Genomic DNA, 14,677 nt, shown 5'->3' with positions numbered 1-14,677 from the left:
ATCTACGCCCTCTCTTCCATTATTGTTGGAGCCAAAAGAGAAACTAATGTACCAGTTTGTCTGCCTGCTTTTCATTTTAGGAGTCTGTCACAATGGTGAGCGCCTCCTATGTGCAAAGGCTACACTCAACAAAGTAAGATGTAGAACAAAAGCAGCGTAATACAATTACAAAATAATCTATATGTATACTTCTTTGACTTGACATTATAACACACAGTGCTTAGAAGCCATAACACATTACAACAACCTCACTCTGTAAATATTGAACATCATTTTATGAAGCTGTGGATATAGCTTCTGATCACACAACAGGGCTGGCACAGACTTTCTGGCTCCTAGAAGGGAGAATAGTAACACAGCTGTTCTCGTCTGTTTACAGCTCTACCTGTCGTCAGCCCTGGAGGCACCGTGTACATGCGAATTCCTTGGAAATCCCCCTTGTTGGCACTTGGTCAATCCCAGCAGTTACAAAGAACAGGGAAATGGAGTTGGAGAGTGATAACAGATAGGTAGCCGGCTGGAAGATAAGGCAGCACACAAAGAGCTGCCGGAGCTTTTGATGAAGACCACTGCACAGGCAGCTCTCTTACATAAACAGACACACACGTTTCATTCTCCAACCCTGGCAACACACAGAAGCGACGCTCTCTGGAGTCAGATACAAGCCGCCCCAGAGTGCATTATTAAGATTAATGACTAAAGGGTTGGAGTTTAAATTTGATTAGAGTGTGGAAACTGCTTTTTATGTCACATGTGCGCTGGTAAAGCAATGACTGAGCTGCTCACATGGCTGTGAACATAACCACTCAGCTTACCTCACCACAATATTTCCCAGGGTTCTCTGCTTCACCTCCTGCATGTCATCATCGATCACTGTGACTAGTGGAAAGAGAAGAGCATGCAATTCATATTCAGTGGCGGTCTATCACCCACAGGCAAACTGAAAGAGCAAAAATATTAAATACCCTGCAGGGAATTACAAGCAGTTGCTAAGTGTTATCCATTTCTGTTTTGGTTTATCTGTAGCTGTGATGGAGGGGCAGCAATTTTGACGTAGTACATTGAAACAATGACCGGAAAGTACACTTAAATTACAAAATACATAAATAAACATACAAGAAATGAATAGAAAGTAAAGGTGAGTTTGTGTTTTGTGTGCTGGGATGTGGATTGACAGTTCTGACGCTTACCTTTGTAACCTGGAACAGGTTTGCCAGCCTGACCTGCGGGTGGCGTGAGTGAGTTCCCTAGACCAATACATGAGGAGGTGATGGCTGAACCGGTTTCTGATAAGAGAGACACACAGAAAAAGAGGTACATGAGGGCTCACATCTGTGTGGGAGACCCATAACGTTTTAGTCAAAACACAAGAGCTCTGGATCTGTGGTACAACACCACAGTTATGACACAGCCTCGTACTTGTCTGGCTTTTCTGCTCTCTGTGCAAATGTTAAACGGAGGGCTGATCAAAAGAGCTTGTGTGGTATTGGGTTGCACCGCTTCTGTGAGCAGCGTTAACCTACATAATACAAAACTATGACAGCTCCTATGGGCTCTCCCCAACTCCGCCACCCCACTGTGCTCCACTTACAGCCAAGACTTGCCAGTTTATCAGCCCTGCTAGCCCACCCAGAGAATGAATAACAGAATCGATCCAGCTCAGTAAGCAAGATTACATCAGAAATCACGCAGCGGCAGACCAGCCCAAGATCAGCATTTGTCTTCTGTGTTAAACTCAAATTTGAAAACACTGCTTGTGAAACACTCCTACTTTTCACTCACTGGATGTTTGTCGGTTTCAAGGCTTGAATACAAGAACAAAGATGCGGCTGAATGCTTCCATCTGTCTGTCATGTTTTCCTTTTCCCAAGCAAACAGTTTACTTAACTCAGCTGATGTCTCAACTAACATTCACACAACAGGTGACAGAACACACAAAATAACCTCCAACACAATGATTGCCATCGTTTTTCCACTGCATATTTACATAATCTGGTACATCTGCCTGTTTGCTTCTGTTTTTTCATTATCTGTAGGTTCATGCTGTTTGCACAAAGAGGGAGATTAATCTTACAGACAGGACTGAGAGCTTCACTGGCTGTTCAATTAAACATTAGATCAGACGTGTGACTACATTCTAGCCCTTTGGCTTTTTGACACTAATACGATTTACAAACAAAGAGGCAGCTAAATTACCTGATGTGCTGCCATTTTTCTTCACTAACATGCAAATTTATGCACAGGCTGTTCCAAGAGGTAATCAGATCATCTACCCTATAGGGAGAGCATGCGGTGTAAATATGCCGTTTCTGTCATGTCTTGTTCTTGAGCTATTGTGGCCGCAAGTGTCATGGCATTTCCCCCTGTTAATATGTAAATGTATGCAGCAATTGGTGCACTAAAACCAAATCAGATCAGTTATTGCACAGGGGGAGTAAACCGTTTCAATCGTGTATTCGTATAAAATATGCAGTCAGTGGCAGTGCTGAAGGCAGACGTGACTCGTCTTCTGAGAGGGCAGAGGCCGATGGCAAAACATTCAAGCCAGCTATGCAAATGACAGCTCAGTCAATACAACAGTGATGTGCAAAAAAAAGGCACCTCAGACCCCTTATTAAAGCTTCAGGGAAAGCTGCAGCAGCAGAGGACTTCACCAGGGTGACACACCTGTCAGCCACAAAACAGAGAGACTGGGCTGCAGTGAGAAACTGGCCACCAAAATTACTCAAAAACAGAGGGACAAAAACAGTTAAAAAGGTGCGCTGTGGAGAGCTTCTCATTGTTTCTCACCACAATTTACTGTCTGTATCCTCAACGTCTGACAAACATGTTGAAATAATTTCTCTCTTTGTAAAACATTTGCAAAACCTGCCTTTTTACATCCATGTTTCTTGGAAACCAGAACCAAACAAACAAAATGGCGACCCGCCCATAAAAACAATGGTACTACTGGTCAAAAACACTACAGGGTGCCTTTAAGTTGTAACATGCTGAATGCAGTGTCAGAATTTAGGATAAGGAGCATGAATCCATGAGATCCAAACAGAGATCTCTGGAGATGTGGAGGAGGAGGAGGATGTTCAGATCAGGAAGTATCTCTAAGATCTTAGGGAACTATGCGACACGAAGAAGACCAAATCACCTCCAGCATCTTGTTAAGATACCAGTTCAATCAGTCCAAGTGGATTTAGACTGCCTCTTCCATCTACTATTAATCAAACAAGTGCAAGCCACGATAGACCTGCTTCTAACTTCAGCACAGCAGGCTTAAAAGACATGAGCTCAGGGAGGTTGGAGGTTGCTGTTGGCTGAGGAAGGGATTAAGTTTTCAAATGAAGAGAGGGCGGAACACGTTACCCAACCACAGTGGCCTCTGAACTGGCAACCACGTACGCCTCATTCATCAGTGGAAGGTTCGCCACTCCCTGCCAGGTTCAAAGGCTATCACTGTCAACAGAGACAGCATTCAGTACCAATGATAAAAAAAAAAAAAAAAGATTCTTTATGCCTTCAGGGGGGTATCTAGTCCCACCTGGTCAGAGAGCAGGGTCACATAAGACCCCCTGTTGACCAATCATGCCCTTTGCTTTCCCCTCAGGTGTGTAGCAACACACTACTCCTTGCTCTGCAACATTTATGGCCATCATATAATCCGAATGGGACTAGAGCAAAGGCCAAATACTGTAACCTGTAAGAAAACAGATTATATATTTTGTAAATGTAAAGAAATTCATGGTTTCAAGGTCAGTATTGATCTTTTGGACTAGAAGTTTAGCATAATCAGTATTTTATGAAAGAAGGAAGTCATGGCTCTTAAAAAATAAATGAATATAATTACAGATTAATATAAAGTTACATCATAAATAGCTAATCAAACTGCATCATCTTATCTACTTTAAATAACGAGCCGATATGTTGGTCTGGCCCTGAAGAACGCCATAAGGGTCCTTTAAAAGCTCCACTGCATTGCACGTCGATTAGGGCTCAACACAACCAGTGAACCGTGTCAGCATGAGCGTAGAGAGTAAGAGTGTTTAAACTTGGCTGTTTACAGCAGGAGCCGTGGCTCGCTGGCGGCGATTCAGGCCCAGCGGGTAAATTCAAAACCCAAATGAAAAAAGACAATATAATTGGACATTGACTTTTTACAAGGCATACAGGAGGACAGCGAACTGAACTGGCAGTGCAGCTTTTAGGCATGAAATCAAAACTTTACAGAGCAAAGATATCTCAATGATAATTAGCTGCATCATTAAAACATTTTGTCCTCACATTTACATGAAAGATGGTGAGCTGACGCGAACAGAACTGACTTTGCCAATGTTTACCAGGAACTCCTCAGGTTCCTTCCTCAGCCCACAACATTTAGTCATAAGAGATCGTAACAGTTGATGTCCGTTTATATTCCTACACCTCGTGGCTCAGACAGGACAACATGCTACAGGGGTCTGCAGCAAGTTGAGGAAGACTTTAGTTCTATTATTACTTGAATAAGAGGACATTATCCCTATTGATGTAGAAATATGACTATTGACACCCCACTATGATGACGCAACAGCATCCAGGTTATCTGTGTCTAACTGTGTCTATTTAAGGGTCAAGATGAAAACTTCCTTGACGTGAAGAAGACCTTCACCGTTACTCTTCTGGTCTCGTTGTGCAGAGGAGAATAAATATGATATGACATACACACACATGCACACCTTGGTATCAGTCTTCCTCCTCTCCCACCTCTGTCTTTTCCTTTTCTGTTGCTCCTTCTCGCGCCCTCGCGCTCTCTCTGCCTCTGTACACAAACAAATCAATCTTCCTTCGACCTGTTGGAGATGAGCTTGGCCAGTGAGAGGCATTTTGAGTGTGATGAATGGGTTGAGGGAGGGGAGGGTTGTCGGAGGATGCGTGTTGGACGGGATGGGCAATACGGTGGCGCCTTTTCAGCTGAGAAGCTGCTATTGAACAGCCGTGCTCATTACTAGTAGCTTGGGGGGAGGGCGCACTGCTGTTCAGGAAAAATTGAGACGGCTCTCTGATCCTGCACTCTTTATTCTCTGCACCTCTTCGAGCACTCCACTTCTTTCTAAAACAGATGAAATAACCGTCTTTGCCTCAATGTAACGCTGCCCCTCCACTCCTGCTGACTGAGACACATAAAACCGACATGTGCTGAACACAGGGTCAATGGGACACATCGGCCACAGAGTGAGGATGGGATTGACCAGGTTTAAAATGTGAAACCTGAAAGACGCACACTTGCAATTCTGATGCAAGCTTTTTGCATCGATGCAATGAGTGCTGAAACGTTGATTCACAGAATTAAAAATAAAAAGGTTGCATCAGATTTACGAGTATCCTTCTTTTACAGTTCGTTCATTTCGCTTCAGTTCTTCAGAATCTGGAAAGTGGCAATGGTACAGCTCAGGCATGCTATACAACTATACACATGAATCAATACGGCAGCAATTCACAGTGTCATTATTAACAAAAAAGGGGCAATAAAACCAAAGTTCAGATGATAGCTCAAATGCAGTGCTGTCAATAAGTGTTCTGACTTTCACACATTATTGATTCATTCATCCATTATTCTGGATTTAACCAATCAATGACTATGACGGTAAATTGTGAACTTTTAGCTTTAATTTCACAGTTGAATATCTTGCACTCTCCTAATATTTGGGGACTTGGATGTGAACACCATTAAAGCTGCTACAATCACTATTTTCATTTTAACAATGGATCAAATGACTTTGTGTAACATGAGAGGGGTCGCTCGTAGTGATGACCCCAGAGAATTATCACCCGACTGCTGTTTCATAAACGTTTAGCTCACTGTTGTGGTTGTACAGCCTCCAACTTTACTGTTTCAGGTTCAGTCTCCCCACTCTCATCAGTGGGCAGCCGCTTACAGCAAAAAAGCTCTAAAAAAAACTTGCAACACACAAACCAAGCAGCAGGCAGACAAAGTTAAGAGTGACTGAACATAAAAGAGACAGATATTTCCCTCAGGAGTTGGTGGGGACCAAACTGACAAAAAGGAGAATGAACATTAGACTTGTATTCAGACACACGACTTCAAATGAATGCTAATGTTGCTCTTTATCTGCGGCTTATGTAAAAAGGAAACTGTTTGCTAAGAGGTTTGCTATGGGCCAGTGTTTACAGCCTGTTTCTGCTGCTCCAAAGTGACCAAAGAAATCAGTGATTGCAGGTCTAAATCTGAAAATCAGCATTTCAGAGTTTCATCTCTGAACTGCCCATCCCTCAGATCCTGTGACCAATCACTGCTCTTCATTCCCCCAGTTAAAAAACAAAGGTTTGTTTGTTGTTTGTACAAAGCTGTTTGTGTTGTGATTTTATCAAGATATTCTATTCTTACATCCTCTTATTTATGTCTGTGTTTTTACTTAATCATTCCTGTTTATATTTCACCATTCACCTGTGTTTTTGTTTGATTGTAATTATCAATATTCAATCTCTCTGTAAAGCACTTCAACATCGACGTTTGTTGTTTTTAAATGTGCTCTATAAATAAACTGACTTGACTTTAAAAACATTTAAATTAGGTGTGAGGTGAAAGGTGTTGCTCGCACCTGCTGACTGATTGCGGTTTTGTACATCCTTCCTTCTCCTAATTGGGCTTCTGTATTAATGTTCACCTTGAATAATAGCACAAATACAAAGCACAAAAAAAGTTGGAAACAGCATTGAGTTTTTTAGCTTGTCACAGAGACATTTTGGGGTCAGCCGTGAAGCCCACTCTTACCTACAGCAGCCAGTTTAATACACAAACAAACAGCACTTGTCACTTAACGTGTAATGTGTAAACAACAACCCTGTCAGAAATAGCCAAGAGGGTGTTTTCTGTACATCATACATATGCACAGCAGTGTTTGTGGTTGTCCTGGTGATGTGTGGTTGCTGGGGTAACCCAGTAGTTGAATAAAACAGTCGACCCGAGGTCATTTGAAAAGACAAGTGAGGATGAGAACAGACAGAGAGAATAGATTGCAAGCTGCCACACACACATATATATATATATACACATACAATATTTTTTTGGTTTTCTTTTATAATACACGTTTCAATTTGCTTGCTTCAGAAACCAAGAATCCATCAACCTCATAAAAAAATGAGAGGGAAAGGGAAACACTATGAACATTTCAAATAGGACTTTTTGTCTGAGAATTTGGGTCCAAGAATGAGTAGCAACCAAATCTTTCTACAAACCTGTGGGATTACTTCTGCTAGGAGTCTGTTGTAAACAATACAACTTAAACAGCTCAGACTAAAACCATCATTGGCAGTCTGCTGAGGAGCCAAACACAAGAAGAAACCAAAAGGTTTGGTTAGCCAAGCCTTTCTGATGGAGCTGAATGTTAAAATGAAGAAAAGTAACAAATGTGGGGAATCACAGTAGCCAGAAACACACATGAAAGCAAGATGAGAAATCACGTATAACGTGTGCGCACACGCACACATCCGATGTGCTCTTCCATTTACAACTCGGACTGCAATTTCATTCCATCAGCTAAAAACATTGCATCCCTTATCACTTTTCAGACAGCTCAGCTCATTTGCTCAGAGCTAAGTTTATGCATACAAATTCACTACTTAACTTGCTAATGAAAGACTCCCATCTTGTGCCTTAGACGTCTCAGCAGACAAATGCTACAAAGGCTTGGAATGAATGCCAGATGAATTCCCAGGTTAGCGAGCTGATGACAGCAGCCCCCAGTAAACAACGGCGTAACACAAACGTGGCACCTCAGCTCTCGGAGATGTACTTACAGGAGCCACGACCTCTGCGCTACTGCGTCTGCAGCAATGTAATGAGAACGAGTAAGCGACGGCAGCTTTGTGGTGCTTGGTGCTGAATGACATGAGGCACAAAGCCAAGGCTCCCGAACGTCTCCCAGAGGTGGGCAACAGAGCACAAGGATGACATGACTCAAGAACAATTTTAATGAAAAGAAATGTATTCTGATTAGTTTTTTTTAAAAGGAGAAGCTGAGGGACGCATCTATGAGGAGAAAAGTGGTGGGAAAGAATACCAATAAGATGAGGGAAACAATTGGTGGGCTCTTTTTATCATTTTAATTTATACGACAGCAAATAAGTGTTAAGCTGAAATGTGTATTTGTCTATAAAACCATTTCTTTATGAAGGCTGTTTTGCCAATGGGAGCATTGTCATGTGAAAACATGAAAGAGCCGTCCCCAAACCGCTGCCACAAAGTTGAAAGCAATTTTTCTCTGCTGTAGATTAAGATTTCCCTGCCCCAGACAGAAAATACACAGGGTGTCCACATACTCGCATACACATGCGAAGATCAGTTTTATATTAATCAAAATGGCACACTGTATGTACAAATCATGAAAAACTGTTAGTATAAAATAAGTACAGCAGAAGTAACAACACTTTGTTTACTTTTACATTAACATTGGTCAACTTTCTACCTGCTTTCATCCCGCTTTATAGTTTAAAAAAATGCATCTTAGAGAGGAGACATTTAACAACACACAGGATTTGAAGTTATAATCACACCTTCTAGCATAAATACAGAGCAAATGATTGTATAGTTTCTTCAGGTTATATAGCTGTTTTTTAATGAATCAAAATTCAATCATGACTGCAAGTATTGAACATAACCTTGACTTGTTTAACAGGGGTGGTCCGGTCAATGCAAAACCTAGTTCTCTTAATCAGTTCTTTTTACATTATTTTCTCTATCAAAGAAGCCCCACAGACTCAGGCACGATTGAGATTGCAATCAATACATTAATAAGCTGACCACTGAGAAGCCTCTTGTGAAAAGGCATCCTGCAGGTGATGCCTATTAATATTTAAAATTGCAGAAAAAGCATTGCAGAATTCCTGTTGTGCTTTTTGATTTAAAAGTTAAGATTGCTTATTAAGATTCCTCATTAACCCTTGATCCGGTGTATTTCCGTGTATGTACTTGAGTTAGTGAATGCTGGGCTGCTAAAAGCCTCTTCAGTAAGAGGACGGTGTTTTCAAGGAGGCTGTAAAACTGCCATTCACAGACCCTCTGAGACTTTTTTTCCAGGAGGAGGAAGAGGATGCGTGGAAAACAATCCTGTGCCAGCACTGCGTTTGTCAAAGGCCAGGGGGAGAAATAGTCGATTCTACAATTTATTTGACAAGACAGGTGCTCCGAGGGGGTCCAGTTCACCTTTTTAAGATAATTCCATTCTCTGTACAAAGGCATCTGCTGTCTGTCAGAGAGTCGGACAAACAAAGACAAACACTGAGAGCACCTAAAACACTACTGTAAGTCCATCCGCCACCATTCACTGGTGAGGCAGCCAAACCCTGCCAACTGGAAACACACATTTGTTGCCAGGCAACACCAGTGACATCAGCAACCTTCATCATCACCCCCCTCCACCCCCCTGCCAATGGCACTTGGTCTTAAAATAGCACACAGATTATTATCAGACTTCAAAACGGCAGACATTTTCTCATATGCACATAAGGGGAAGTGAGCTGGGCAGCCAGTGGCTTCAGGTGGCTCAAAGGTGACAGACTACGCATGCGTGTCGGTCGTTTTAATGTATGTGTGCAGGTCTGTGTGCATGTGAAAGGAGCATCTAAACACAAACAATATAATGATAATGACGGTTAAAGGAGAGAGAATGTGCAGGTGAAAAAAAAAGAAAAGCAGTGTGGTGTAATGTCTGGGTTGATGGGACAGGGTGAATCAGCACACCAGATGACAGCGGGATGCTGGGAAATGATTGAGTCCGCTGCACATGGGAATAACGAGCACACAATCACTTTCCACTCGGTATCAGAAAACTCATTTCGCCTGCACCAGCCAAGCGTTCCAGAGTGAAAACTAATCAACGAGCTAAATTGGTCGAATTAGTCAAATTCTCGTCCTTGAGCTTGTTAGCACAATTAAATATTTCCAGCAAAGAATGTGTAAATCCAGCGTTGCATGCAATTGCTGACAAAAAAATGTGTGTTTGACAAATACAATACCAGCTGTCGTGATGCAAAGCTATTTATCTATGGATATGTATTCCACAGAAAATCTCCTAAAATCCAGGCCTGCTGGCAATATTGTTTTGAATCCAAAGACCTGAGACATGCTTCAACCTGTGACCCCCCCCCCCCTCTGCTGTACGTCATGCAGCCTCTCTCCATGGCGCCATCACGGCAAACTGGCTGTTTTGTGTCAGCTGACTTTCTTTCATTTTTCCCAACCAGGGCCTTGTGCAGATCTAAGCAGAGCTCTGTTAGGAGCGAGTGCCGCTAGCTCTTTGTGCGACTGTTTACCAATCAGCAGTGATACACAGTTGGCTGCAAGGTACGGAAAACCCCCAGGGGATGGATGGGAAAATGTAATCTTTTCAGCAGTATGCGCCAGGCACAGTTGATGATTTCCAGTGTAGGGAGATGATGTCAGAGATAATGAATAGGATGATGCATCTTTTAACAGGAGCTGGAAAACACACGTTCTGTTTGATAAATAAAGAATTATACAGTGATGATACAGCAGCTTCACACTGAGGAGCTGGAGAATACACTTCAAGAGTCTGTCAGAGGCAGGCGTCTAGGGTAGGGGGGGTTCAAAAGTATTTTAATCAAAAATCACATCCAGTGACAAATATTTTAATTCACTTATTATTCATTTAGCCAGGAGCCTTCCACTTAAAGTGAGCTAAAATTAAACTGCATTTTTCAGCTGTCAATGACACATACACTGACTCGCCAACTCAGAGCTGTAAAAGCAACCCTAACGTACTGTACCACATCTCCAAGGACCTTCTTTTCCCCCAGACAGTAAAACACAATAAATAGAAAATAACCTTGAGTAAGATTTCTTATTCAAGGATTTATAATTTCAGTTGGACTTCCCCACTTCCTCCAGGTATTCCTGGTCAAAAAAAATCCATAACATTAAACATCTATATTCAGTACACAGCTGTATATCACCAGGGATTTAATATGTAGATTTGTTTGATTTTTGATCAACATGTTTCTAACCTCTAACCCGAACCATGGAGAAGCTCCTATATTCTACTCCAAAAATGTGCGCTACTTTGTTCACCTACTCTTCCCATCATTGCTCATGGTGCCTGCTTTCTCACCATCGATTAAAGCTTTCGGCTGCTGAATATTACATTCCAGGATTACAAGCATGCGGCTGGAAAGATTTATGAGCAACAGCACTGGTGATTGATTTTTTTTCAATTTCTATCTATTTTGCAGGTGACTAAAAAGAGCAAAGCCCCGTACAAGTAGAAGGACAGATCTATCAATGTTTATAGATGAAAACCAAATGTGTGAGAGAGGGATTTAAAAAGACCGTCATACGTTTGAAAAATGAGTTGGAAGCCAGAAGATGCAAACAAACTTTGCTTTTCAGGTGTTTAGGCGATAATGAGTTTCCCGAGGAGGAGTCCGTCTCTCCTTTCTGTGATAAGTAAACGAGCCTTGAATGCTAAACTGCTTGCCATTGGCCAAGTTGCTTCTCTTCTGTTGGAGGGCGAGATGAGTTGAAGGGGCCGACATTGCTAAAAGTTGCTTGATCGATGTCCTGTCTCCAGAGAGACGGTCAAACAGTGTACCGTGACACTCCAAGCAGGGTGACTCATGAACTCAGTACAAGCAGAAGGAAACTGTATACATACGTATAAAAATACGTAGAAAATTAAGCTGTTTATACACACAGCACTATAGAAACACAGTGCATGAGGTTTTTGGAAAACATCAATAGGTTTGTGACTGGTAAGTAATCAAGGTGCCCTTGAGCAAGACACTTTTATTACTTTTATTATCAACAAATCCCCTTAAGAGACTAACCCCAGCAATGAATTTCCTGATAATGCTGATAATAAGAAAGTTATGTCACCTATTTTTGTACAACAAGTTCTCAGCACACATGCATAAGCTATGTCAGGCTGGGGCAAAACTTAATAGTATGATAAATTAATTATTAGTTTTAGTCTCTCCTGAGAAATTGTTGTTAAAAAGATAAAATAACACCGGCTGACTGTGACAACAATGTGGATGTGAAAAGGCTGTTGCTGGAAAACACAGGTGAGCTCAGGCAGCTTAAGACAAATAAACTCTGAAAAGTTGCTCTGTTCCTTCTATAACTTCAGAAAGAAAGAACTAATGTGGATTTAACGAATATGTATAAAATGGCATGAGTCTCTTTCACCCATGCATTTGGAGTCAAACTGCCTCAGACACACAAAGAGAAAGCAAGTGAGTCGAGGAGTGACCCACTCTACCGTGAACACATTTGGATTGCAGCGGTGGCTACCAGCTGCCAGTTATTGAGTTTAGCAGGGGGTGAAGAATCCAATGGGATTTACACATCTAGACAGAAATCAAGAGGACGCCAGAGGTTTTTCTCCAAACTCAATAAATCACCAGGCTAGGATAGCCACAAAGTGTGACAGGATTTAGTTTGGGTGCATGTGTGTATATGTGTGTGTGTGTGTGAGGCAGAGAAAGGAAGTGAGATTCAGACTGGGACTGGGAAACAAACAACTCTATGTTCAAGTAGAACGAAATGTTATCTCACAAACACTGAAGTGATGGAGAGAAAGATGGGAATCAACAGCTCTGTTCAGCACATCCAGGCTAGTGAAAGTTTGGTGAAGTCCAACCGTCTGCAACGCCAGTCAGACACGATCCAAGATGGAGGTACATGTAGACAGCAATGGGATGTATTATACATAACGGAGTAAACAACTAAATCACACAGCACCAAAAGGCTTGCAAATGTGATAATCTTGTGTTTGCCTGTGTGCATTGCTGCCTATTATAAAGCTTCAACTCCCCCAAACCTTATGAAATAACAGACCAGTGTATGGATATTTAAACTGAACATAAAAAATACCACAGAGAGGAAATTCATTGCCATTACTACACCTTTTCACTTCCTAAGAGCCCACTGCTAAGCACAAACCTACAGTATATGTAGCTGTGTCCCAATTCAGGGGCTGCATGGGCACTGCTCAGGAGGGTTGTCCACCAGTGGACCCACAGACCAGACTTAACCTGCACCTCCTCCCCTAAATGAGCCTCACTGGAACTATTAGTGCATTTGGGCAGTCCTCTGAGTCATAAAAGCAAAAATGGCCATGTGGTGAGTCCCAATGGTGAGCCTAAACACCATGATCCCTGAATTTAAAGTACAAGCTGTGGCGTTTCACTTCAACACATGATGGAGAACTCGTAAAATGTACCAGATTAATATAATGCCCAGTGCTTCATGTCCTGACTACTAAGAGGAACAAACACTGGAGTCTATTCCTGGCTCACACTATATAAATCCTGAAGTATTTTTCTTTCTGATCATATAGATCGTATTTACCACTTAAATACCTGATATCTATGTGGTGTGCTGTGTGTGTGAAGGGCTCAAAATTGGGGAAAAGAAGGCTGGTACTTTTTTGACAGAATTTGGAGTGGCTTAGCTGAAATGGGACAGCCTTGTCAGCCTGCTATAAAAGGTATTCAGTCTTGAAATGCAGACTTCAGAGGCTGCAGCTCTGAACTGGGACGCAGCATATATGTGATAAGCCTACAGCAGGGTCAGCAATTTAAACGCAAGAGGCTGAATTGATAAATCATACTTCTGCAATATTGCAGTATTGAGCTCGTCACACTTTGAGCTTGGGCGGACCAATCACCCAAGTGGGCTAATCTGCGCTCAGATCAGTGTGTTGTCAGTGCAAACTCAAGGTCGATGGCTTTCCAACGGTCCAACAACAATATTGATTCCATATTTAACACAGAGATGTCGTCTTGTCCAGCATCGATCCTCCATTTGTGCAGGCAGGATATTACAAAACAAAGAGACATCCAATTGTGCTCTTTCGCTGTCATTGGCACATTTATCACAGGTCACTAGTACTTGGGGAGGACAGCAATCAAACAGAGGGGGAGGAGAGGGGAGGTGCGCGGGGGGGGGCACGACATTAGCATGATGGCATGCTGCCTGGATTCAAACCTCCCACCCCAGAGGCTCTTACCCATTCAAGAATCATTACAAATGAGGTCTGAGAAACAATGCCGGGAACCCGGGAACCCCAGATTCCAATTACATATCTCATCATCCAGACCCACAAGAGCCATATTGAATAACAGGTCGACTGTAAGGTAAAGAAAAGGGACATTACTTACATATAGCAAACTGCAAACTCACCCTTCCTTGTCTAATGTACGACCACTGGACTGTCAGTTAAGGGGTATGACCTAGCAAGCCTTTAAAATGATGATGGTGACTCAGCCTCTGCGAGCTTGACATTAATCTAAAGTGCACTGGTGCGATGTGATATATTGACTATGTTAATGGAATTTTTTAAGAGTAAAGAGAAATTTGAAGAGGAGATGCAAGCCCTTCTGCACCAAGGCTGATTAACCACAAATTATTGTAATCTTGTTTAAGTGAAAATTGACAGAATCCACATACCACTTGTTCAGTCAAATTTGGTTTTGTTTAGACTTTAAGTTAGGAACAAGACAAGTCAGTAAAGACTCATTATCAAGTAGCCTGACTCAAAGCATGCTTCAGTGGGGAAGCTATTTCAATTTCCACTCCTGAAATGATAGACAAGGTGCCCGTGATTGTTTTTGTTCCTTTATCTCTTTGCTAAGCACACAACTTAGTCCTCACATCTCAGCCAGTCACTCA

At 42.1% G+C, this 14,677-nt stretch overlaps 1 protein-coding gene across 1 annotated transcript in view; it reads right to left on the bottom strand.

Moving 5' to 3' along the window:
• The window catches only part of acss3 (acyl-CoA synthetase short chain family member 3), a 31,774-nt gene that overhangs the window by 2,559 nt on the left and 14,538 nt on the right, over positions 1-14,677 (bottom strand). Inside the window, exons 10-11 of the mRNA XM_070929167.1 lie at positions 1,191-1,286; positions 816-879 (exon numbers count right to left, since the gene is read on the bottom strand). Coding sequence (XP_070785268.1) covers positions 816-879; positions 1,191-1,286 — 160 coding nt within the window. The remainder of the gene's footprint in view (positions 1-815; positions 880-1,190; positions 1,287-14,677) is intronic.

Source organism: Enoplosus armatus, chromosome 22 (assembly GCF_043641665.1).
Source record: "Enoplosus armatus isolate fEnoArm2 chromosome 22, fEnoArm2.hap1, whole genome shotgun sequence".
Lineage (NCBI taxonomy): Eukaryota > Metazoa > Chordata > Actinopteri > Centrarchiformes > Enoplosidae > Enoplosus > Enoplosus armatus.
This window is presented reverse-complemented; position numbering and strand designations above follow the sequence as displayed.